This window comes from Chelon labrosus (assembly GCF_963514085.1).
Source record: "Chelon labrosus genome assembly, chromosome: 8".
Taxonomy (NCBI): domain Eukaryota; kingdom Metazoa; phylum Chordata; class Actinopteri; order Mugiliformes; family Mugilidae; genus Chelon; species Chelon labrosus.
Genome location: NC_140358.1, coordinates 946207 through 972942, shown reverse-complemented (window position 1 = coordinate 972942; position 26736 = coordinate 946207). Strand labels below are relative to the sequence as shown.

At 42.3% G+C, this 26736-nt stretch overlaps 1 protein-coding gene across 1 annotated transcript in view; it reads right to left on the bottom strand.

The window, feature by feature from the left end:
- The window catches only part of uvssa (UV-stimulated scaffold protein A), a 56053-nt gene that overhangs the window by 18669 nt on the left and 10648 nt on the right, over positions 1-26736 (bottom strand). Inside the window, exon 9 of the mRNA XM_084549601.1 lies at positions 9158-9269. Coding sequence (XP_084405727.1) covers positions 9158-9269 — 112 coding nt within the window. The remainder of the gene's footprint in view (positions 1-9157; positions 9270-26736) is intronic.

The window sequence follows — 26736 nt, the reverse complement described above, 5'->3', positions numbered from 1 at the left end:
TCCACTTGGCTCTCAAATGTGGTGAATTTGTCACCCATTTGCACAGGTTCATGCCAGCATGGGACAGGATCTCTTTTGCTGTGTTGGAAACTGAAAGGGCTTCATCAACATCACTTGAGCTGGAGATGAAATCATCAAGGTAGAGAGACTCCCTCAGTGCCTCCACCACCTTGGACTAATGACTTTCATACTGTGTTAAGTGTTTTCTTATGGTGGCGGCTAGCAGGAATGGGTTGGGTGACACTCGAAACACTACTCTACTCATCCTCATAATGCGCAGCTCATCTTCACAGTTCTTGTTTGGAGGTCCATAGAGCCACAGGAATCTAACAGCATCTTTATCCTTCTCTGCTAGAGCTATCTGCAAGAATGCCTTAGTGATGTCTGCAGTAAAGGGTATCTGGTGTAATCTGAATTTGATTAGCACATTTAGCAGATTTGGATTAAGGTTTGGCCCAGTCAATAAACAGTCATTTAGGGAGGGGCAACCTTCCTCATGTGATGATGCTTCAAACACTACTCTCAGTTTTGTTGTCGCTTTATCTTCTCGGAGAACGGGGATCAGAGTCCCAGGTTAGTGTGAGTGAGCGGGGAGTAGAATGGGGAGAGGGGGCAGAGCAGGTAAGGAATTGAGCTTCATGACAGCCTGGTGGATGAAGCTGTCTTTGAGTCTGCTGGTCCTGGCCTGAAGACTCCACAGTCTCCTCCCTGATGGCAGCAGACTGAGGAAGTTGTGTGACGGGTGGGTGGGATCACCTGCAATGCAGAGGGCTTTGCGGGTGAGACGGGTGTCGTAAATATCCTGGAGGGAAGGGAGAGAGACACCGATTATCTTCTCAGCTGCTCTCACTATGCGATGCCATACCACGCAGTGATGCAGCTGGTCAGGATGCTCTCGATGGTGCCTCTGTAGAAGGTGCGCATGATGGGGGCCGGTGCTCTGGCTTTCCTCAGTTTGCGCAGAAAAACTGAGGAAGGCTGTTGAGCCTTCTTCGCCAGTGATGCGGTGTTGGTTGCCCAGGAAAGGTCCTCTGTGACGTGCACACCCAGGAACTTGGTGCTGCTCACCATCTCCACAGCAGCACCATTGATGGTCGGAGGAGCATGCTGAGTGTGCGCTCTCCTGAAGTCCACAACAATCTCCTTTGTCTTTTCCACATTCAGGGTAAGATTGTTGTCTCCGCACCACATAGCCAGGCAGCTCACCTCGCTCCTGTAGTTGGTCTCGTCTCTGTTGCTGATGAGACCCACCACAGTCGTGTCATCTGCAAACTTTATGAATAGGTTGGAGCTATCCATCGGTGTGCAGTCGTGAGTCAGTAAAGTGAAGAGGAGGGGGCTCAGCACACATCCCTGGGGGGCCCCTATGTTCAGGGTGATGGTGCTGGATGTGTTGGTGCCGACACGCACTGCTTGAGGTCTTCCTGTCAGGAAGTCCAGCATCCAGTTGCACAGCGAGGTACTGAGCCCCAGTTCTTCCAGTTTTTGTATGAGCTGTTGGGGGATGATTGTATTGAATGCTGAACTGAAGTCAATGAACAGCATTCTGACGTAGGAGTCCTTAGTGTCCAGATGTGTGAGAGCTAAGTGGAGGGTAGTGGAGATGGCATCATCGGTCGAGCAGTTGGACCGATATGCGAACTGGAAAGGGTCCAGGGTGGGGGGGAGAACAGACTTGAAGTGATGCATGACCAGCCGTTCAAAGCACTTCATGAGAATGGGAGTGAGTGCAACTGGACGGTAGTCATTGATAAGATAAGACATGTTTATTAATCCCACGTATGGGAAATTTCTTTGTCGCAGTAGCACGGAATTTGGCAAATATATATACAGAAGACAACGACTTCGACATGGTTAAAAAAGAGTTACCAAAAAGACACAATACAAATTTGAAAAATATATACAAAATAACAATGCTCTGAAAAATATTTAGAGAAAAAAACTAGAAATATAAAGACGCTCTGTATATACAGTTTGCCAACAGTGGAATAAACTCTACAAATAAATAATTGCTTAAACTATGAGATGGTGAGGTAGTGGTTTTGTGCAAAAAGGCAGTGCAAAAGAGCAGATTTATTTGTGCAGAAAGACAGTTATTATTGACTCAGGCTGGTGTTGTACAGCCTGATGGCAGCTGGAATGAAGGGCCTGCGGTAGCGTTCCTTCCTGCAGCGTGGATGCAGCAGTCTGCTGCTGAAGGAGCTGCTTAGGTCTGAAACAGTCTGATGCAGTGGGTGAGAGGGGTTGTCCATGATTGATGTCAGCTTGGCTAACATCCTCCTCTCACCCACCTCCTCGATGGAGTCTGGAGAGCAGGCCAGGACAGAGCCGGCCCGTCTGACCAGCTTGTTCAGTCTCTTCCTGTCCCTCTCTGAGCTCCCACTGCTCCAGCAGACAACTGCATACAGGATGGCAGAAGCCACCACAGAGTCATAAAAAGTCCTGAGCAGTGACCTGCACACTCCAAAGGATCTGAGTCGTCTAAGCAGGTGGAGACAACTTTGGCCCTTCCTGTACATGGCGTTTGTGTTGTGTGTCCAGTCCAGTTTATTGTTGAGGTGAACACCCAGGTACTTGTAATCCTCCACGACCTCGATGTCCAAGCCCTGGATGTTCACTGACCAGTCAGATGTGGTTTCCTGCTGAAGTCAATCACCACCTCCTTTGTCTTGCTGGCGTTGATGTGCAGGTGGTTCAGAGCACACCAGTCCACAAAGTTGGCGATGACCTCCAGGTACTCCAGATCGTTTCCCTGAGATACACGCCCAACAATGGCTGTCTCATCAGAAAACTTCTGGAGGTGGTAGCTGTCCGTGTTGTGTCAAAAGTCCGATGTGTACAGGGTGAAGAGGAAAGGAGAGAGCACAGTACCCTGCGGCGCCCCCGTGCTGCAGACTACCACATCAGACACACAGTCATGAAGCCTCACATACTGCGGCCTGCTGGAGAGGTAGTCGGTGGGCCATGCAGCCAGGCTACTGTTAACTCCAGCTCCCTCCAGCTTCCCCCTGAGCAGTGATAGTTGGATGGTGTTGAAAGCACTGGAGAAGTCGAAGAACATGACTCTCACAGTGCTACCGGTGTCGTCTAGGTGGGAAAAGCATCTGTGCAGCAGGTAGATGACAGCGTCTTCCACACCTATGCCTGGACGATAGGCAAACGGCAGTGGGTCCATGTTGTTGTTCACCAGATGACGGAGGTGGCCCAGGATGATCCTCTCCATGGTCTTCATCAGATGAGAAGTCAGGACTACTGGCCTGAAGTGGTTCAGCTCACTGGGACGCTTAGTCTTTTGAAGCAGGAGGGAGACGACTTCTTCGGGACCGGGATGATGGTGGTGGCTTTGAAGCACGTAGGGACAACAGCCTGACTCAGTGAGATGTTGAAGATGTCTGTGAAGACATCCATGAGTCCCTCTGCACAGTCTCTCAGTACACGACCAGGTATGTTGTCTGGACCTGGAGCTTTGCGTGCATCAATCCTGCGAAGGGATCTCCTCACACTTGCTGAGGACAGTGTCATCAGCTGGTCATCAGATGGGGGTGGAGTCTTCTGTGCGTGGGTGTTGTTATGTGCCTCAAAGCGAGCAAAGAAGTCATTTAGCTCATTCAGCAGAGAGGTGGAGCTTTCGCAGATCTGTGGTGTGGGCTTGTAGTCCGTGATGGTCTGTATCCCTCGCCACAGACTCCGAGTGTCTCTGCTGTCGCTGAAGCGATGGGCTATCCTCCTGGAGTGCTGCCTCTTGGCCACTCTGATGCCTCGGGACAGGTTGGCCCTAGTTGTCCTCAAGCCCACCTCGTGTCCAGCTCTGAAGGCAGCGTTTCGAGCCTTCAGGAGCCTGTGGACCTCCCCTCTGGCCACACTCGTACCTGCTTCTTAACTGATTTGGTGACTTTAACCAGTGGTCTGTAAGCTTGCATTAGCATAATAGTGATATGATCAGAGGCACCAAGGTGGGGGAGGGGAGGGGCCTTGTAGGCTCCCCTCTGGGTGGTGTAAACATGGTCCAATGTGTTTTTTCCCCGTGTAGGAAAGTCAATATGTTGGTGTATTTTGGGAAACACAGTCTTTGGGTCAGCGTGGTTGAAGTCCCCGGCCAGGATGAGAAAAGCATCCGGGTGGGCTGTCTGCTGCTCACTGATGTGCTGGTACAGTTCATTCAGTGCCTCTCTCCTGTTGTTGTTGTTGTTGGAGCTGGGAGGGATGTAAACTCAATCTCAATTTTCTGTTCTGTATTCCACACATTTTGCAGTGATACTTTCACAATGTTGCGCTGTACTGTCACAGGAGCAGCAGATCCAAAGGTGTGCAGATGCAGTGTCTCTTTCTCTAGCACTGGTAATCCCAGAGCTTTCACCACACCTTCATGAATGAAGCTTATTTGGCTGCCTCCATCCAACAGACAGCATACGATTTTTCTCCCTGCTGGGCCCTCTGTCCATGCTTTCACTGTCTGGAGCAGCACTGTATTCTGTGTATTAGCCTTTGGTTTTGCTGTGCTGGACACAGAAGATATTGTTCACCCTTATTTTGGTCACACACTGACTGGTGATGTCTGTGTCCACATAAAGAGCAAACACTTTTAATTCTACAGAATTTCGCTATGTGTTTTGGACCCAGGCACACGAAGCATCTTCCCTGCTTCCTTAATTTTTCTTTGCGAGCTAGCACAGAACTGTCAGGGCAATGTTCTGCTTTGTGGTTGGGACTATCACAATATATGCAGGTCTGTGGCGTTATGCTCGCTGTATGCAGTGCAGTAGCTGAGGGCATACTCCAACTTTTAGGTTTTCTTTCATAAGAGGGTGCTGGCTTACAGACAAGTCTATTATTTGGCAGAATGTCCCTTTGTGTGTTACCTGGTCTGGTCAGCTGAAGTGCTCTTTCTCTACTTTGGACCTCATTCTGAAGGAAATGAATGAGCTGCCCACAAATTTTCTATGGGACTGAGATCGGGGCTTTGTGATGGCCACTCCAAAACATTGATTTTGTTGTCCTTAAGTCACTTTGTAACTACTTTGGCAGTATGGTTAGGGTCATTGTCCATTTGGAAAGACCCATTTGTGCCCAACCTTTAACTTCCTGGCTGATGTCTTGAGATGTTGCTTCAATATTTCCACATAATGTTCTTTCCTCATGATGCCGTCTATTTTATGAAGTGCACCAGTTCCTCCTGCGGCAAAACAGCCCCAGAACATGATGCTACCACACCCGTACTTCACAGTTGGGATGGTGTTCTCAGGCTTACAAGCTTCCCCCTTTCTCCTCCAAATGTAACGATGGTCATTATGGCCAAACAGTTTCATCAGATCACAGGACATGTCTCAGCACACAGTAAAGCCAAACAACAAAATCATTTCGTTCAAGCTGTAACAGCCGAGTATTACATGGAGCAGTACCAGTTTACGCCACACGGCGGCACCTCCTTTGTTTTCATCGCTTAGTTCAGCAGGTGTCACTCTTGTTGCATCGGTCTCTTTTTTTTGACTTCCCCCACCTCCGTAATGTGGACGCTGGTGAAGGCTACAAGCCACGAATGTTTTATTATCTGTTTTTACATTTTGTAATATGCCGTGAGACCTGGCTTTATATGGTTCTGTTTAATAAATGTATTGTGCTGAAATCCCTTCACTTCGTCTCCTGCCTCGCTACTTCATGTTGAAGCATACTACTAGCAAACGTGGCTAAGCTTCTCTCCAACTCCACGTTACAAAGCCAGCAATCATTAAACTTACATTTTGCCCATTTCCCAAGTTGACAACGCGGTTCATGTGACAGAAGAAGTCTCGAATCCAAAAGGATTGCGCCGTACGGCCGTACCATACCCGGTGCAGCAACACATTCCAAACTGGGCTGAACACTGGATTCCACTTCCAGGTCTCATTTGTAGTTTAATTTCGGCGGACTGCTAATAGTTATATTTAATAAAGAACTACACAGAACACACGGAACTAACTGTGAATGCCACCGACGCACTGAACGAAATGCGAATGAAGCGGTAAATGGACGTAAGGATTTAAGACTTGGCAAAATGTAATTTAAGACCTACAATGCAAAATATGCTCGTATTTAAGACTTTTTAAGACTCCGCGGAAACCCTGTAAGATGTCAGAATAAGACAAGGAGGCTTGCCTGGGCCATGAAACACCACCATTGGACGATTACGGACTGATGAATCAAAATTTAAAATATTCGGTTCATCACACAGGATCTTTGTACACCGTCGAGTAGGCGAGAGGATGGTTCCACAGTGTGTGACATCAACTGTCAAACATGGAGGAGGAAGTGTGATGGTCTGGGGCTGTTTTGCTGGATCCAAGGTCGGTGACTTGTACAGAGTGAGAGGCACCCTGAACCAAAACGGCTGCCACAGCATTCTGCAGCACCATGCAATACCCTCTGGTGTGCGCCTAGTTGGTCAGAGGTTCATCCTACAGCAAGATAACGACCCAAAACACAAGTCCAAGCCATGCCAGAACTACCTCAGGAAAAAAAGAACAAGATGGTAAGCTTGAAAACATGGAGTGGCCAGCACAGTCTCTAGACTTAAACCCCATCGAGCTGGTTTGGGATGAACTGGACAGAAGAGTGAAAGCCAAGCAACCTACAAGTGCCACACATTTATGGGAACTTCTGCAACAGACTTGGGAAGAACTTTCTGAAAAATATTTGATTACTATTGTAGAAAGAATGCCACGAGTGTGTTCAGCTGTTATATCTGCCAAAGGTGGCTACTTTGATGAGTCAAAAGTTTAGAATACATTTTGGTCTATAAATTGATTCCATGATTTCTTTTTCAACTCAAATAGCTTAAATAGTTTTAAGCTGCACTGTATATGTGTGTGTTCTGTGTGTGTGTGTGTATGCGTGAGGGTGGGTGGTAGAATCTGGGTACAGGGCTAATAGGGGCTCATTAAAGAGGTTGCATTGTTAATTTGGTATGGCCCCTCTAGGTCATTACCTAGACCACTAATCACCGTGACAACCACACACACACAGAGACGCATGCATAGCTGTTTTGGGCCTATCAGATACAATCTAATTACTCTAGCGTCTAATTCATTAGTCAGGGAGGGAGGCGAGAGTAGAGAGGCACAAGCTCACAGGTAAAGAAGAGCCTCAGCGTGACTCAGGAAGCTGGTAGGCAGCGATCGCCAGGGTCAAAAGCCACCCTGCAGCCACAGCAACATGGCTGACCCAGCAGTAAGTGCACTGTCAACAACATGCTCTGTTATGGTATCATTAACGCAGACACATGAATACAGTCATGCTCATAAAGATACAGAAGTTCACAAGTTCACAAAATAATCTATATGAGTGGTGGACAGCAGATGGGTGAATATGGCTGACAGGGCAGCACCAAGAAGGTTTTAGTGTTTACTGTTGCCTGAAGCTTGTGCCCGCTTGCTGATAATGATATTAACAGCATTCAAATACTGTCTAAATTTTCAAGGAAAGCATGTTGTTAAGTAGCTGACATAGCAATAAAAGGAGCAGGCGGTTGGTTATTGACCTGAACATTTGACCTCTCACCCAGCATGCTGCCTGGAGGCCAGACATGATCCATACATGTCCAATGCAGTCACAATATAAAAGAAAACAGTACTATAACAGCCATCCATATGTAGCTAGTGATGACTGTGTGTAAAGAGAAATGGGAGTGTTAACAGAACATATCCATCAAAGATACACAGGGAAAATCTGTCTCCATTACAAGGCTGTGCTGCATTCCAAATCAGACACATACACATACTTAACAGTCAGAAGCCAGCCTGTGAAAACAGGCTAGCTCACTGACTCACTCAGTCACTGCGGGCTGGTTACACTCAACAAGGATGACATATCCTAGGTTTTGTAGTTTCATTTTTAAGCTTACTCAACATGTTGTATCACTTATTCATGAAACAATTGTGTGGTGATTCTGCAGAGAAATATCAACAACTCTGCCATTGGGCGACTGTGGCTCAGTAGGTAGAGCGGGTTGTCCCCGAACCAGAAGGTTAGCGGTTCGATCCCCGGAATGTGCCACATGTCGAAGTGTCCTTGAGCAAGATGTGTGAATGTCTGAGTGCTTGTGTGAGCGAATGGGTAGATGTGTCTGTGACTGTAAAGCGCTTTGAGTACCAATAGATAGAAAAGCGCTATATAAAAGTAGGGCCATTTACCATTGTCTAAAACTCTACAGTACAACTGAACATTCAGCTGCTTGTTTTGGTTTAAAGCCCCCCACAAAATTATCACCTGATTCAGTTTTATAGCTCAGACCAGCAGCAGCATGCAACTGTTTTCAGAGAAAGAGATTCCATAAATTCACTGTGTATGTCACAGTATGCTGGTGAACATAGTGCAACATTTTGTGGTGAAACCTGAAAGAAACATTCTGCTGCATCGTGATACTTAAACATCGTGATCATTAAAGTGTGTTTAATGAACATCCTCATGCTGGAGAACCAAGAACAGTCCGTTAAGCTTAAAAACTGACACTTCCAAATTCACATAATGCAGGTGCTGATGAGGTTTTGGAAACAACATAATGCACAGGTCTAAGTCACAACACAGAACTGCTCATTCTAAATAAAATAATAAATAAATAAATGTTAACCTTTAATTGTCCTGCAATGGGGAAATTGCAGCTCCTGCTGTTTGACCCACGGTTGGAGCAGTGGGCAGCAGCCTCTAAGGCTAGCTCCCAAGCTGCACCTCTAACCACTGCTCCACAGCTCCCACATTCTCTATTTTTTTTATTAAACTGGCTATGTGAAGGAAGCACAAAATGGTACTCATATAAGTCCTGTTACAAGGCCTTTGAATTGCTGTCCATATTTCTGTTTATTAGGAACTAATAAGGTCAAAAAAATATTTTTTAAAGAAAATAAATAAATAAAAATTGTTTGATTAAGCCACTATACCAGCAGGTGAAAGCCACTTCTTTGAAGCATGACTGGGTGTGCGATTGTTTGTTTGAAGAGTGTGTGTGAATCTTAAGAGATTATGGCAGCAGCAGGTCTTCCTTTGTAGCTTAATTAATAATAAATAGTGAATCACTATTTATGCACATGCCTGTAGGTTTGAACTGTGTGTGTGTGTGTGGATGTAGGTGTGTGTGTGTGGGTGTGTGCGCGTGTGTGTGTGCATGCGTGTGCGTAGTTTAACTCACCATACTCAGCTCGTAGATACTCTGGAATGTACGGCTCATAACCTTCTTTTTCTGGAACCTCATCAAAATCATCATAGTCATCCTCCTCTTCTCCATCTGAAGAGGCTTTCATCTGAGGAAGAGGGTGCAAAGTTTAGCTTACAATAATTTCAGTTATTCCGTTCAGAAAATGCAAAAATCAATTCCCGTAAATTTTACGTTGTAACAGTCAGCTTCCAAAAAGCACACTGTGTGGTAGGTGGTACTGAGTCTGTCATTTTTGTTTTTTTAATTTGCATTTTACAAATGATTGTTAGTACAGGCTAAAATCCAGGTCCAATGTCTGTTGGGTCCATTTACTGGCAAGGAGTTTTTACTAAATATTAAATCCAATGTCTTTGACTGACTTCCCGTGTATCTGTCCAAACGCGCAATGTCTTAAAAGAGCCACACAGCTTCCTGTTTTAAAGTAAAGCTCTCTGCAAGATTAGTTGATCGTGTTGACTATGTGTGTTCTGCACATAAGAACATAGAATTGCGTTTGCCATCTTGTGGCAATACAATGTTCTGTTGGGAAACGTTTGGGCCTGGCATTCATATGGCTGTTACTTAGACATGTACCACCCACCGAGACCAGACAAGGCACCCCCAACCCATAGCAATGACACTCCTTGATGGCAGCAGCCATCCCCAGCAGGATGTAGCCTGACACAGACACACACACGAGTTTAGGTACAACTCAAAAAAACATGAAAAACAGCACAAGGTGTTGACCTGACCTCTAAATTCACTAGATCCCAAACTGACCAAGAATCTGTGGAATGCACTGGAACAAGTCTGATCCACAGAGGCCCCTTCCCTCAACCCAAAGGAACCAAAGGCCCCTGCTAACAAAATTCTGTTGCTAGACACCAAGGGACACCCTCAGAAGACCCATTGACATTCTATGATGAATCATTTTGAAGGCACAAGGGAGACCTACACAATATTAGACAGATGGTCACAATGTTATGCCTGATCGGTACATATGTCTGTAGATGAGACCAGTTTCTCTCTGCACAATTAAATATCAAATTATAATGACAAAGCCCAATGAAGAATGTAAAGTAAATGAAAAGTAGTAGTAGTAAATGAAGAATGTATAATTTGGTAAAAATGTGTGATTCTGATTTTACATAATATGTGAGGCGTTTTGCGCTTACAGTCTGAGTCTTGTTTTCAAAAATATGTATTACATATTTGTGTATGTGTGTGTGTGTGCGCGCGTGTGTGTGTGCGCGTGTGCGCGTGTGCGCGCGGGTGTGCGCGGGTGTGTGAATGTGCTTATGTGGGTGTGATGAGCTGCTATCAGTGCAAAGCAAAATGTATGGTTTTTAATATACTGATGAGGATGTTAGCCATTGGCTGGGCTACAATGCAGAACACAACACTCCCATACGCACAAGGGGCATTTCCATAACACAAATGTGCGTGGTAGCTGCACATTTAACAACAAGGACACACGCACTGACACACACACCAGCAGCATAATAATCACAGTGATTAGCGTTATGAGGAGCAGTAACTACCTAAAGCTAAAATAACCTCTTATTCCCAAGGGCCTCTTTTTCATTAGTGTGTAATACAGGCTTGTGTGTATGTGTGTGTGTCTGTGTTCTGTGTATGAGCAATAGAGGGGTGCTGTGTTCGTGCTGATAAAGTCCATTAAAATGTTAGAATTAGCTTACGAATGATACTGATACTAAGCAGTTTTATTGAAATCTAGTTATAAGAAATAACTGTATAACTAAATAACAAATAAATACATATATTTAATATTTAATTAATAAATAACTACTGTCTGTTTATGGTCCAGTAGAATAAGGCTTTCCCACATCTCAAGATGGGAGCACATCTGGACTATATCAAAAAGCGTAATGAAAGGAGATGGCGCAAGCCGTATACCCAGAAATAGAAAAGGTCTTAAAGATGGAACTGCCAGAAAGTGTAAAGCTTTGGACATGTCCAGAACATGTGTAAGAGAGTGGCTGGATGATAAGGTCTATGTCAGCTTTGATCTTAGAGAGTAATTTTAAGTGTTGTCTGGGATTGGTTCATTTAAATTTGTCTCCCATTTATTTTTGAGGAGTCTAAGGGCATCAAGTTATGAGAATACAGTATTTCGTATATCGTGCTAATAGTTTCTTCTAACTGGTTTCCAATCGAAAAGTGAGCCTAACAGACAAGTTGGAGCACGTAAGGGAACACATTTAAAGTTTGAGAATAGAAAATTCTGAAGCTAAAAATGTGATTTGGGAATATGATATTATATATACAGCGGCAAGAAAAAAGTATGTGAACCTTTTGGAATTTCACGGTTTTCTGAATAAATTTGTCATAAAATGTGATCTGATCTTCATCTAAGTCAAGGGTAATGGCAAACATAATGTGTCTCAAATAATTACACAACTTTTTTTTGATCTTTCATGTCTTTATTGAGAACAACCAAAAAAAAATCATCGTGTTTGTGGAAAAAGTATGTGAACCCTTGAGTTAATGACCTCAAAAAACTTAATTGGAGTCAGGTTTTAGCACACCTGGAGTCTCGTTAAGATAATAAGTTTGGAGGTGTGGACTACAGCTACTTTGACTGATAAAAACCCCTCAAACGTTTGGAGTTTGCTCTGCACAAGAAGAACACGCTTATGTGAGCCATGCCTCAACAAAAAGAGCTTTCAGAGGATCTACGATCAAGAATTGTTGATTTACATAAAGCTGGCAAGGGTTACAAAGTTATTTCAAAGACTTCACCAGTCTGCAGTTAGGCAAACAATCTACAAATGGAGACACTGTGGGACTGTTGCTATTCTACCAAGAAGTGGGCGCTCATTCAAAATGACACCAAGAGCACAACGAAGACTCGTCATTGTGGTAAAGAAACAACCCCGAATGACAGCCAAAGATTTGAAGGCATCATTGGAACTTGCTAACATCTCTGTTCATGAGTCTACAATAAGTAAAACACTGAACAAGCAGGGTATCCACGACAGGACACCACAAAGGAAGCCCCTGCTTACTAAAAAGTACATTGCTGCACGCCAGAAGTTTGCAAAAGAGCACACTGACACTCCACAGCGGTATTGGCAAAATGTTTTGTGGACTGATGAAACTAAGATTGAACTATTTGGAAAAAACACACAGCACTACATCTGGCGTAGAAAGGGCACGGCATATCATCATGAAAACATCATCCCAGCTGTAAAGTATGGTGGAGGAAACATCATAATTTGGGCCTGCTTTGCTGCATCAGGGCCTGGCCAGCTTGGAATCACTGAGGGGAAGATGAATTCCCAAATATATCAAACAATTCTTCAGGATAATGTGAGAATGTCTGTACGTCAGCTGAAACTGTGTAGAAGGTGGGTGATGCAACAGGACAACGACCCAAAACACTGGAGCAAGTCCACAACAGAATGGCTTCAGAAAAACAAAATCCGCCTTTTGGAGTGGCCAAGTCAGAGCCCAGACCTTGACCCAATAGAGATGCCATGGACTGACTTGAAGAGGGCCATACACATGAGATGTCCAAAGAATATCACAGGGCTAAAGCACTTCTGCAATGAAGAATGGGCTAAAATTCCTCAATGATGTGCAGGTCTGATCCACAGCTACAGGAAACGCCTAGTTGAGGTTATTGCTGCCAAGGTGGGGTCAACCAGTTATTAATTCTAAGGGTTCACTTACTTTTTCCACTGCCATTTTGAATGTTGAATGAGTGTGTTCAATAAAGACATGAAAGATCTGATTTTTTTGTGTTATTATTTTAGACACATTATATTTGTCAATACCCTAGATGAAGATCAGATCACATTTTATGACATTTATTCAAAAAACAATGAAATTCCAAAAGGTTCACATACTTTTTCTTGCCACTGTATATGATATATAACTGTTCAAAGGAGGCAAAATTGCTGTCAATATACAGATCAGTGAGACCATACCTCTCCCGGACCACGTACCACCACGTTTGTTTTTGTTCCAAATGAAACATGATACATGATTATGTAATTTGGTAAAAAATGATTTAGTTAAAAAGACTGGAAGGCACTGAAAAATATATAAAAACTTAGGCAGTATACTCATCTTTACTGCATTAATTCTTCCACCCAAAGAGAAAGGCAGGGGATTCCATTGTTCGATATCCTGATTTAAATTTGATAACAGGGGCTGATAGTTAGCAGCATAAAGATCTTTATGTTTATCTGTGATCCATATGCTGAGGTATTTGAATTTTTTTTAGGGATGATTTTAAAGGGAAGTGAATTTAAGGATGTCTCACCATTACTAGTGCCAACAGGCATCAGAATTTTCTGAATGTTGACCCTGTAGCTAGATAATTTGCCAAATTCTGTTAGTAAGCGACTGGGCCTTTCTGTGTGGAGTTTTAATGTTCTCCCTGTGTCTGCGTGGGTTCTCTCCGGGTACTCTGGCTTCCTCCCACCATCCAAAGACATGCTGGTTAGGTTCATTGGTGATTCTAAATTGGCCGTAGGTGTGCATGTGAGTGTGAATGGTTGTCTGTCTCTCTGTGTTAGCCCTGTGATAGGCTGAACCTGTCCAGGGTGTACCCCGCCTCTTGCCCAATGACAGCTAGGATAGGCTCCAGCCCCCCCCACCTTTTCAGCATCAAGTGACAGGACTACATCTGGCACGCCTGGTGGAGAGGGGCTATAAAGGATACTAAAAAGGCATCTGACACTGAAAAAATAGTAACGATTCTTGATAAAACCTGTTTGGTCAGCTGATTTAATGGAAGGAAGAACACCCTCCAGTTGGCGTGCCAGAACTTTGGCAAGGATTTTTGCGTCAGTGTTAAGGAGAAAAACTGGGCAAAATTAGTTGAGTTTTCTGACCGACTAGAATCAAAAAAATTTGGGAATTGGTTGGTCAGTCAGAATAAGATTACTGACCTAGCCCTGAACTCGGAAAAGTAATTTTACCAAAATAGTAATTAATATTTATAGACTAATAATTAAACAATGCATCTTGTTGCAAAAGGAAAGCTGTCCTGAAAGGCACAGTTCCATAGATGGATATTGAGTCCTTTAGAGTTATAGCTTTAATTCATCGAACCATTACTAATCACCAAATTATGCTTTTCATGTCCACCTAAACTTAAAGGTCAATTTAGGACAAATGAGATCATTTACCCAGTATTTGTGAGGGTCCACGCAGGCAACTTTGTGGACAGTGCAGTCCAAAACTTGAATTTTGTATGAAACAGAAGCATGCCTGTGCATTCTGTGTGCCACTGTGTGATTTCTGTAGTACGCCTAGTTCCTAATACATCTAAGTTAATGTCTTTGGACTGTTGGTGAAAACCAGATCAACCAGAGGAAATTCAAGCAAGGTAAGGGAGGTAAAAAAATTATTCTATTAAACATCTCGCACTCAAATGACACTGTATGGATGCATGTTGTAAAGTGGGCATTTTCTACACAGGTTAAAACACAAAGGTCTTGGCTTGAAACCTGGGACTGTGAAGTAACAGTGCTAACAACTAATGACTATAAATCTTTGTCTAAACCAGTGAATCGCAAAACTCCAGCAACTAATGAAAACTCTATCAATTAGTCCTTTAAACTACAATGACTGGTAGCAGTCAAAATAATAGTAATGTGACAACTCTGTCCAATTAGTGTTGTGTGCCACATCAGCATGTTAATTTTATCTAATGGGAATGTATGATACAACTGAAAGCTTTGGACCCAATATGAAAACCATTATGTATGTGTGCACTAATTTTCCAAAGATAAATACATCTAAGTCTCTGCAAAATGAACCAAGTTTCCAGTTTTAACTACAAATTTAGTGACTGTGAAAGGTAACACCGGAGACAGTTAAAAGGTAGAAAGGTATATGTCCCTTGGCCCAAATAAAACAGAACTGCTAACACTACACATGATCCTTTTAATCTAACAAAAGATGCCACACAGATTGAAAGTGAAGACAATATACTTTATTAGGTTGAGAGAATGCTGTTAAACACAAGTGTAACATTTTAAGCACCAAACCAAACTTTCTCCATTATTCCACTATGCTGCTACACTTATTCATCCTCAGAAGACGCATTCACACACAACACACGTACGCACAAATATACACACAGATATAGTCTCTATAGGTTTTGTGCTTGTCTACTTTAATCCTGGCTGGTTTATTCTGTTCTGATCAATGACCTACGACTAAGAAGTGATCACCCAGCTGGAGGAAAATCCTGCCCTAACATCATCCCTTGTCCCCCTTTTTCCTCCTCTTTGTCTCTAATTCACCTTAATTTAATCTTGATAGCATCGAGTGCTGTCGGCCAACCCGGCAGAGCTGTAAGTCTTACAGCAGAATTAGCTTTCTACCAAAAAGATTTTGCTGACAGGCAGCGCAGTTAAAATATGGCCTCTATTCCCCCACATTGCTGCATGAGGGGCTGCTTTGCATTTTAACAGAGCTTTGGTTTGTTGTCTAGGACACACACAGGTTGAAAATCACAGAGTAATACAGAGTTCCCCACAGGAGATAAAAACTACTTCTTTAACTGAAAATCAAGATTTAGCAGACAAATTAGAAGCAATGGTTTAAGTAAACCAAAGTCATGTGTCACTGTAATAGGAAAAGGACGAAACAAATATTGGTTACTTTTACATGAAAAACTGGTGCAGATTGAAATAAAAATAGTTGGTAAACAAAGCAGGATAAAGAAAAGATTTAAGTAAAGTAGGGCAATGTGTTACTGTAATAGCCATGTTTACTCAAAACCTCTAAGCAGATTCCTAAGGTGAAAATAGGCAAGAATGACAAAATCAGCAATTCTTTAACAAACATAAAACATAAAAAGAGGTCTGTTGTAAATGGCTGCTATAGTCAGGGGCATACATTACTTAGGCAATAACACAACATATATTACAGCTGCAACTCGTTCATGGTTTGGTTGGTGCATTAATCTGTCAGTTATTACACCATTTAATCAATTAGTCAAACAAAAAACTGTAAATATTTCCAAACCACATTTCAAACTAAGAAACTGTCTGTGGTGATGCACTGATTTTACCTGTAAAACTAAACAAATGCAGCCTCAGACGTATTTTGAGGTAAGTGCTAAATAGAAAATGTTATCATGTCAATATTTTATTAAACTTAGGGCTGGGCGATAAAACGATAATGATATCTATCACGAGACACGTAATCAATATCAATAGAAAATACGTTTGATAGAATGTTTGATAATTTCACTTGAACTCCGTTAGAGAAAAATAGGAAGAAAACCCAGAGCCAGAACTGCAAGCCATTCTGGGGGATGTAGGCAGAGGAAGGGCTTTAACCTCTCAACCCATCATGGCCCAGCTAAGCCAGGTTGGTGGCATCAACAACAACAACAACCACAACAAGAAACAACGGCGTGGAGTTAAAGGAGAATTTTTACGTTTTGTTTCTCTGCCGAGTGAGATGTAAGATGTTTGAATGGTGCCGTTTATTGACTATATATATATATATATATATATATATATATATATATATATATATATATATATAAAATGTGGTAGGACTCAACTGAGCCGAGCCTGAGAATGGACGTCTCGATTCGTGATTCTTGAGTTGTCTTTGACGGCCGGTTATATGAGCCGAATCTTTTTTTCCACTGCTACTGAATATTAATCAAAAATGAAGGAAAATTAACCGCTATTGAATATGTCATTGTTATCATTTAAAAAAAAAAAAAATGTGTGACAGGTAAAAATGGGTTATGACGGATTTTTATGACCCTGTCAGTCAAAATGACAGAGAACGAAAAAGTTTAGCGCAAACTCTGATCAAGAGGTACACGGCAGCAGTGCCATACGACAAAACATCAAAGCGATATAAAGAAACAACGGATGCAGTGGCGTATCATTCAGTGAAAGACATGCTCCCGCTCAGCACAGTTGAGAAGTCTGGGTAGAATAGGTTAAAAAAAACAAATCAATAGTTATCCATATCGACTGATATGAAACACTTATATCATGATAAATTTTTCAGCCATATCGCCCAGCCCTAATTAAAATAGTGAAGATTGCCTGTTAAATATTAGCATGTTAATATTGTTAGTGGAAACATGTTAGCAGCAGACAGATGTTGGACTCAGTTGTTGACATGAACACTGACACAAGACCCAAAAGACAGAAAAAAAAATCAGACATCCAGAGAAGTGTAAATATACACTGCCTGGCCAAAAAAAACGTCGCCACCTGGATCTAACTAAGTAAACAGGTTCGAGCCTCCTGTTGGATAAATACTCCATGGGTAATTATCTTTCTGCTGGCAACAAGTTATTTAACCCCAACTGATGCAATGAGTAGCTTCTCATTTCTTAAACAACCATGTCAAAAGACACATCTCGTGGTCGTGGAAAAGATGCTAGTCCATTTGAGAAGGGTCAACTCATTGGCATGCAGAGAAAACATCTAAGGAGACTGCAAAAACTACTAAAATTATGTTATGTGGTCATAAAAAAAATCCTGATTGATCGTGGTCAGCGATCACTTAAACATTTGAAGAAAAACAACAGTAGAACTCAGGGTTGTGTTTAATAGTAAAAGTAAAAGCATTTCCACACGTACAATGTGAAGGGAACTCAAGGGATTGAGACTGAACAGCTGTGTAGCCTTAAGAAAACCACTAATCTGTGAGGCTAACTGGAAAAAAAGGCTTCAATTTGCTAGGGAGCATAAAGATTGGACTCTGGAGCAGTGGAAGAAGGTCATGTGGTGTGATGAGTCTAGATTTACCCTGTTCCAGAGTGATGGGCGCATCAGGGTAAGAAGAGAGGCAGATGAAGTGACACACCCATCATGTCTAGTGTCTACTGTACAAGCCTGTGGGGGCAGTGCTATGATCTGGGGTTGCTGCAGTTGCTCAGGTCAAGGTTCATCAACATGATGTGTCCAAAGAATGAGGTCAGCTGACTACCTGAATATACTGAATGACGAGGTTATTCTATCAATGGATTTTTTCTTGTCTGATGGCACGGGCATATTCCAAGATGACAATGCCAGGATCCATCGAGCTCAATTTGTGAAAGAGTGGTTCAGGGAGCATGAGACATCATTTTCACACATGGATTGGCCACCACAGAGTCCAGACCTTAACCCCATTGAGAATCTTTGGGATATGCTGGAGAAAACTTTGTGCAGTGGTCAGACTCTCCCATCATCAACACAAGATCTTGGTGAAAACTGAATGCAACACTGGATGTAAATAAATCTTGTGACATTGCAAAAGCTAATCGAAGCAATGTCACAGCCACAGCGAATGCGTGCTGTAATCAAAGCTAAAGGCAGTCCAATGAAATATTAGAGCGTGTGACCTTTTTTTTGGTGGCGACTTTCTTTTTGGCCAAACAGTGTATGTAAGCATATATGTAAGAATAAGTAAGTCAGATTCTTGGTTACAAAAGCTGGGACAGGCCAATGTAGTTCAGTATCAAAAGTTCTAGAGACACGAGCACCTGAAGCTATCTGGCCAATCGACAAGCAGCTGTGCAGCATGTTGAGTAGTTCCATAGCTATCCACGTATTTTCCCCATAGAAAAATCTATTCTCAAACAAGCCTAGAAACTGAAGTATGTTTCTGCCTCCACAGGTGTCTAGCTTATTCATCTTCTATAGAATGTCACCTGATCTCTTCCCCCCTTCCCTCTCTTAAATAAGACACATATCCTTTATAAAAAGTGATGTGAGGGCGCTGCCTCGGACAACTGCTCCCCTGACTTCATTTGTCTCTTGGCAAGTTTGATGGCGCTGCGTTTAAAAACCCATTCAATCTTATAAACCAAAAATTAAATGTAGTCAACTGTGATGGGCACTCAGTGCATCTGCTATTTATATGCTAATGTACACTCAGCCTGCCAAGGTCTGGCAAATTATTACTGCACAGCCATAAGTCAGGTGTATGGCAAAGAGGGGAGGTTAACCATCACACAGGCACACACAGAGGAGGTGAAACAGAATGAGAAGAGGAAGTAAAAGCAGAGAGAGAAGGGGGAGAGGAGAGCACATAGAGGTGAAAAAGAGATGTCTCCATTGTCTACACTGACAAGTTAATATATCTCCACTTGGCTGCACACATGCACATGCACAAGAACACACACACACTGTGACTAGATCATTTCATTCTAAATTTCTAAATTTTGGGCTCCAATGTAAAATCTCTTTTGGAAATACTGAATACCTCTAATAACATCATTATCGTATGACATTTTCTTTCAGAGAGTGCAAGTGAGAAAGAATTAGCTCAATGAACCCATTATGCACAAACGCTTCCAGAAATGCACACTTTCCGAAGAATATTACACATTAATTACATGCACACATACACACGGATAGGACAAGTTGAGGTAGTGTTATATAACCATTTGCTAGTCTGCAATGTTCTGCTTGGGTCCAACTGACACATTTTTGATTTGGAAATTAGTTATGACCAGGTTTTCTGTCTGTGTTGCTACTACACAATATGAGCAACAACTGCACGTGTCCTCCAAGAGACTCAAAGAAGACTACAAAGTACAATAAAATCATCAAGTACAGGCCATGCCGTAGGTCTCCAAAGCTAGCCATGTGCATGTCCGCAAGAGGGTATAAGTAAGGTCCAACTGTACTGATGGGTACTATGGAGAATGTGTGGTTACACCATGCCTCTACCAAAGATCTGGACACCTGAGAGTTCTGCACAGGGTCTTAGCAGTTCCTCGGACTGATCCTGTTCCTGGAATGGGCCAGAGCCAGTCTTCCAGTTTGGGGGTTACAGCTTCTATTGCTCCTATTAATCTATGCTGGGGCTACTGCAGGACTGCAGGTTTTGGACCAACATCCTGTTGTAGCTCAGTACACTCAGTACAAGCTAAGGAATGAGCAGCCTCAAACACACCACCCTTTTAAAAAAACTTAATTTAAAAGATTTTATCAATAATTTTCACTTTCAAATCAATCTCTGGTCCAATTTCAATCAATACCACTGTTCCAATATATTACTTTCTAAATATTTGTTCTGCTAGAGAGACTGGAAATCTGCTGATTGATTTCAATGTATTTACAAACTAATTAGGCCCAAAGCTTCCAGCAGAGTCTGACCTATTCATTGTGGCTTGATTTGCCACAACATCCCACATCTCTATTACCACCTTGCACTTCTATTTATTACTACTAGAAAGGATCCCATGAGATCCCACTCTAATGAGAAAAAAGCTTTCCACTCCCTTCTCACCCTCTCCATAGCCTCTAATCTGCTGCTTTACCTCATTACACTTCTCCACCCCCACCCAAACACGCATGCATAGACGCAGCCTTTGTCTCTGGGGAGCAGTCAGCTTATATGATGAAAGGGGTGACATCTTTATTTCACTAACCTAGCCTGGCAGGTCTATTAGCCAGCCCAGAGCTTCCCAAACCTTCCCGTCAACGAGCTTATTCTCAACTGTCTAGTTCACTTCCCTCTCCCAGAAGTCTCAATCGGTAATCAAAACAGTTTTTATTATAGACTCTTGCCCACTTCCATAGTGAAATTACCCTGTGTTATTCTATTTTGTCAGAGAAGTCCTGAAAGCTCAGTGAGGACACCTGCAGTGTCCTGAAAAGGTCCAGAGTGGTCCAAAGACGTGGGGGTTTGTGAAGCCCAGGAGCTGAGTTTGCCCCCATGCACACACCATGACAATCGGATGTGCATCCATAAGTTGTAATTTGGACACCTTCTCCTCCCACAGAGACCCCCGATGGAACCAGATTGTGTCCACATTGATCACTATTATGATCCCATTTCCATCCAATTATACTTGCCACATGATGACACTACACTGTCTCTTTTAGAAAATATATTAAAGTTTGTCCACATTTGCACTGATCATCTTTCATTCAGTCATGCAAAACACATCATCTTAAAATGCTATTTTTATTTTGCAAAACTGACCTTATTATGGGTTGTCCAGGGTAATATCATGAAAATTTTGATCAAGTATAATGCTATACGTTATTTAATATGGTCAGTGTGATCACTGATGCCTTTCGAAAGATTGTAAGTTTATGGCCTAAACATCTCAAACATGCATTCAGTTTCCAATAAATGATTTTCCCGCTTACAATATATCTCATATATTTAACACACTCTAATGACTAAAGACATTAAACAGTGCCCTTTTTTGTTATTTTTTTTATCTTCATGTAAATCAGCTTAAATATTATATACACTATACAATACATGATTCTATCAATGATTTTATTTTGTGACTGGTAACAAAAAAAAAACAAAAAAAAACAACAATGTCAGTATACAACAGAAAGGAATAAAAACGTCCACACAGATAACTGTTAACAGTATATTTAAATAAAAACACTGCTCATCAATCTGATGCTAATTCTTAAAATCCTTAGAAGGATTTTTTTTTTAATATATATGTCATGTCCTGCATCCTCTACGCAAGATGTGACAGCTAGAGGTAAAATATTGTGAAACAGCATGAAACAAATGTCAACATTTGGTTTGTGTAAATCTCTTTCATAACTAAGAAAAATAGTTTTAAAGCTGAAATATCTCCAAATTAATATTGAATTGAACTGAAATGTAATCAGGACCTTGAGAATGTGAATCAAATAATTCAGGAAATCAGTAGCCATAACCGGCCCTACTTGCATTAGACACAAGACATCTTAAAGCTCTTGTTATTGCTTTGCGATTGTGAACTTGTTTCCTTCCTTCCTTTCATTACTGTTAAAAAAACGGATCAACCCATTTACAATGTGGTGCAGCTAAGGCAACAAAGAATCTCTATGAAACTAATGCACAATGATAGAGAAACAGAAAAATATGGCAAAGAGACGGAGAGGAAACACGTTATTGGTATACAACTGAGGGAAGGACGCTCATTCAGAGAATGAATGTACATATGAGAAGGAGGGAACATTAGTAGAGAGAAATAGAGGGATGGTCTTTCTTTGTTTATCTCCAGTGAGAAACAGGCGGCCACATCCATTGTGCTGTGATAAGATGGGTTATCAGCAGTAAACAAGGCCCTGGCCTGTATGAATGGTGCCAAGAGTGACTGAATACACTCTTAAAAACAGATAGGTTTAAATAAGTCTGCATGTCTTATCCTTTCCTCAACAAAAGCCCATGTTTGTGAGCAGCACTGAACGGGTGCACATAGGATTCTCAAGTTATAGTGCTTACTGAAAACTGCTTTTAAGCATTTCTCTAGAAAGTATTAAAGTTACTGTGAAAAGCTGTAACAAGAGCTGTCACTAAAAGGATATTTATTCACAGCACAGTCAGAAAAAGCAAGTTTCTTTTCCTTGTTTATCTGTGAAACTTAACAACCTGACTTTGCTTCATCACTTCTACGTTCAAATTCAATATCTACCGAAAAGGTCTAGTGAGTAGGACTATTGTAATAATTATAATTTTACCTACATATGTTACAGGTCTTTTTCCAGAGTCCACTATGTTGCACCACCATCTTTCTGGCATATAAAAGAAAAAAACAGACACTGAGTGCACCTTTCTCATTTCTAAGTGGAAGAGACATCCACTGTAGGTTCTCTAATGTTGTTAGAAGGGGAGGAGCGAGGAAGGAAGCATTCAGTCTACTGCAATCTGCAACCTCATCAGTAGGTGGCACTAAACTCTACAGACTAGTCCTTTAACTTGATCTACACAACTTTCAGAAAGTTTGTTGCATCTCCACTTAGAATGCTAAAGGATATATTAGAACAAGTTAATTATCTCTGTTGAACACAAGAAAATAGAGGAGAGCGCATTAACATGTGGAACTCCGGTCTAAAGGATCAGGGGAAGCAGTGGCTTTTGCAATAACCCTATAAATACAGCAGTTTTATTAAAAAACTGTGCCGTGAAGGCCAGCAAAGCCTTCTTTGCAGGGCTAAACTTTATCAAAATCACATTTACATTTTAATATTTTCCTATTAATCTTTTAAGTTATTCCCAATAGCTTATTCTTTTCATTTTATGGCTTGTCTGTCTCTCAGCTGTGGTGCTTCTGGCAGTGTAACTTTGCATTAGAGTTTTTATCCAATCATATTTCAGCCATCATGAGTCAACGAAATCTGCCTGGGCTTTCACAATTAAAACTGCATGGGGCTGAAGCTTGATGTACATTGTAATGACACTGTTCCTTTAACCAATCACAGTTCAAGTTTGAGTATTCTTAGGCCTTCTCTGTGGCCAACGTTAGTGTCAGCATTTTCACATCCTCTGACTGTAGGGTCAGAGAGTTGCTCCATTTAAGCCAAGCTAGTGGTTCATAATCATCTGTTCCGAGCTGCACAAACAAATCCCGTAACAACGGGAACAACGAACCTTGTAACAACGGCAGCAATATACTTGAATATCCATAAATTTCACTGTTTGCACTTATAAAGTTCTAAGTTCTAACCTTAAAACTTAATACAAAGAGCACAAATGTCCCCCCCAATGTTGGCAGAGCTACACTGCCATCAGTGCATGCCACCCCATGGCAAATGACTGTTTTCTGATATTTGACTTATACCAACTATTTGCAAATCCTTATTTTCATTGAATTCACACAGACGGTCCCACATTGAACCATCCCTCTGCCTTATTCTCTCATTCAGTAAACAAGCCTCTCTATCTACCTCCACAAAACTGCTCTTCCCCAGCTCCCTGTTATGGGAAAGTCCACTGAGAGGCCCGCTGAGAAAGAAACCAATCGTGTGGTGTGTCAGTGGCCCGATAGAGAAGGACCCAGTAATGGAAGGCCTTTTAAGGCTAAAAAGGAAAAGCTAATTATGATAAAGGGGCTGTAAGTTGTGTGGTTATCGCAGTGCTGGGCCTGCTGGTGCAGCAGACTGGTCCCTGACAGTGATAACCAGGCAGAGCGAGACGCCTGGCGCTCTATCACTGTCACTCTGCAGCTCTGATGAGCAAAAGAGGGATTCACACGCTACAACTTTCATGCCTTTTTATCAAACACATAAAGCAGTTAGCATTCATTGGTCTTTTACCTCCTGAAATGGCAGTGGTGCTGCCATACTGCTGTGAATTCCTGAATTTTTTTTTGTTTTTGTCTCTGGACTGAAAGTATGCACCAACTCTGAAACACTTTACGACATTCCAGCACCAATTAAAACAACAACAACTTTGACTACAAGCTTTGATGGTATGGTATTACTGGGCCAGTTAACCTGTGCCTCTATTTAGGCCCAGCTCAAACAACAGCTGAGGTGATGCTGAGATAGACACACAGGCAGCATATAGAGCTATCAACTGTCAAGCCATGGGGCACATTAGCGGTAGTGAAGTGGATAAATGGACGCATCCTCCCCCTTGCTCCCCAATTTCTTCTCTCTGTCTCTGATGCATTAGGCATTATGGCTGTGCTACTATCTCACGTCTCCCACATGTCTTTACTAATAATATTTTTATCCACCCTCTCTCAGTCTCTGTTATGACATTTCCTCTGGGAGTCCTCAGGATTATAGGAGAAAACAAACAAGAAAAAAAAAACTGCAAACACTTAGAAAACCGCAATGATTTGTCTGACCTGTATTGTGCATGATAGGGGCCGACTAAACTTGCAACAGGATTTGGTAACTTCCAAGCTTGATGAATGCCACTTAATTCAAGAAGAATTCAAACAAAGAAGACTTTTAAAATTCAATTTCCCCAATATGTCTTACAGCAGCTCAGTGACTCCTTTATTTTCACTCAGTCCTGCCAGGCACCAGTGCTCATAGCGACCCTTCTGCTAATGACCACTAGATGGGGCGCAGAGCCATTGCAGGGGGGGGTGCAGGGCGCGGATGGAGGGTGACAATTTTTCACGGGTCACGGCATTCCCGCGGGAGTCCCGCGGTATGGGAGTCAATTTCACTGTTGGTAACGTGATAGGGACGGGATAGAGCAAATAATTAACGGGCCATTCCACCCTCTAGATGGAATGAATGAATCAATAAAGGACACTGCTAGCGATGAGATGGACAAGTTTTTGATGGGCTCCCACGCAAACGCAAACCTGTTACACTGAACATAATTACACAGTAAAGTTTACTTTTATTTGTTCAAAAATGGTTGAGGTTTGTATTAATTACAATGTGTCAAATAAACTACAATGGAGTCTGAAAACTAAATATTTTTTTTTTGACATACACAAAGATTACTATGTCTTTAAACAATGAAGGAAAGCCCTGATGATGATGTCATGGCTTTGGAAGCTTCTCATAGGTTAACAGACAACATTTGAGTTAATTGGAGGCACACCTGTGGATGTATATTAAGGCTACACCTCATGGGAAAATCAAAAGAAAGCAGCCTTGGATACAATTTCCAGATGCTTGAAGGTGCCACGTTCATCTGTTCAAACAGTTATACGTATAAGTATAGACACCATGGGAATGTCCAGCCATCATACCGTTCAGGAAGGAGACGGGTTCTATGTCCCATAGAGCAGATAGAAAGAAGAGCAGAGTTTTGGTCCAAAACATGCAAATCAACCCCAAAACAAAAGCTAAAGACCTTGTCAAGATGATGGCTGAAGCTGGTAAGAGAGTGTCATTCTCCACAGTGAAACAAGTCCTGTACCGACATGGGCTGAAAGGCCACTCAGCGAGGAAGAAGCCATTACTCCAAAAGCAACATAAAAAAGTCAGATTACAGTTTGCAAATACACACAGGGACGAAGACCTTAATTTTTGGAGACATGTCCTGTGATCTGATGAAAATAAAGTGGAACTGTTTGACCATAATGACCATCGTTACATTTGGAGGAAAAAGGGGGAAGCTTGTAAGGCTGAGAACACCATCCCAACTGTGAAGTATGGGGGTGGTAGCATCATGTTGTGGGGCTGTTTTGCCGCAGGAGGAACTGGTGATCTTCATAAAATAGACGGCATCATGAGGAAAGAACATTATGTGGAAATATTGAAGCAACATCTCAAGACATTTGGTTTCAACTGTATACTGACTATTTTTAGATGTCTTTTAGGGATGGTTGTAGTAGTAATGGTCTTGCTTTTATATAGTGCTTTTCTACCTATTGGTACTCAAAGCGCTTTTACAGTCAGAGACACATCTACCCATTCGCTCACACAAGCACTCACACATTCACACAGCTGGGGGTTCAGTGTCTTGCTCAAGGACACTTCAGCATGTGGCACATTCTGGGGATCGAACTGCTAACCCTCTGGTTCGTGGACAACCCGCTCTACCTACTGAGCCACAGCCGCCCCCTCACATGCAGTTTTAGCCAGTTGTCTTTGATATATTTTTGGTGCATGTTTATTATGTACACCGTACTAGTTTGTGTTGTTCATTCATTCATTCATTCATCTTCTGTAACTGCTTGTCCTGTGAAGGGTCGCAGGGGGGCTGGAGCCTATCCCAGCTGTCATCGGGCGAGAGGCGGGGTACACCCTGGACAGGTCGCCAGTCTATCGCAGGGCTAACACAGAGAGACAGACAACCATTCACACTCACATGCAAACTTACGGCCAATTTAGAATCACCAATTAACCTAACGAGCACATCTTATATAGTGGGATAGAGGGAGGAAGCTGGAGTACCCGGAG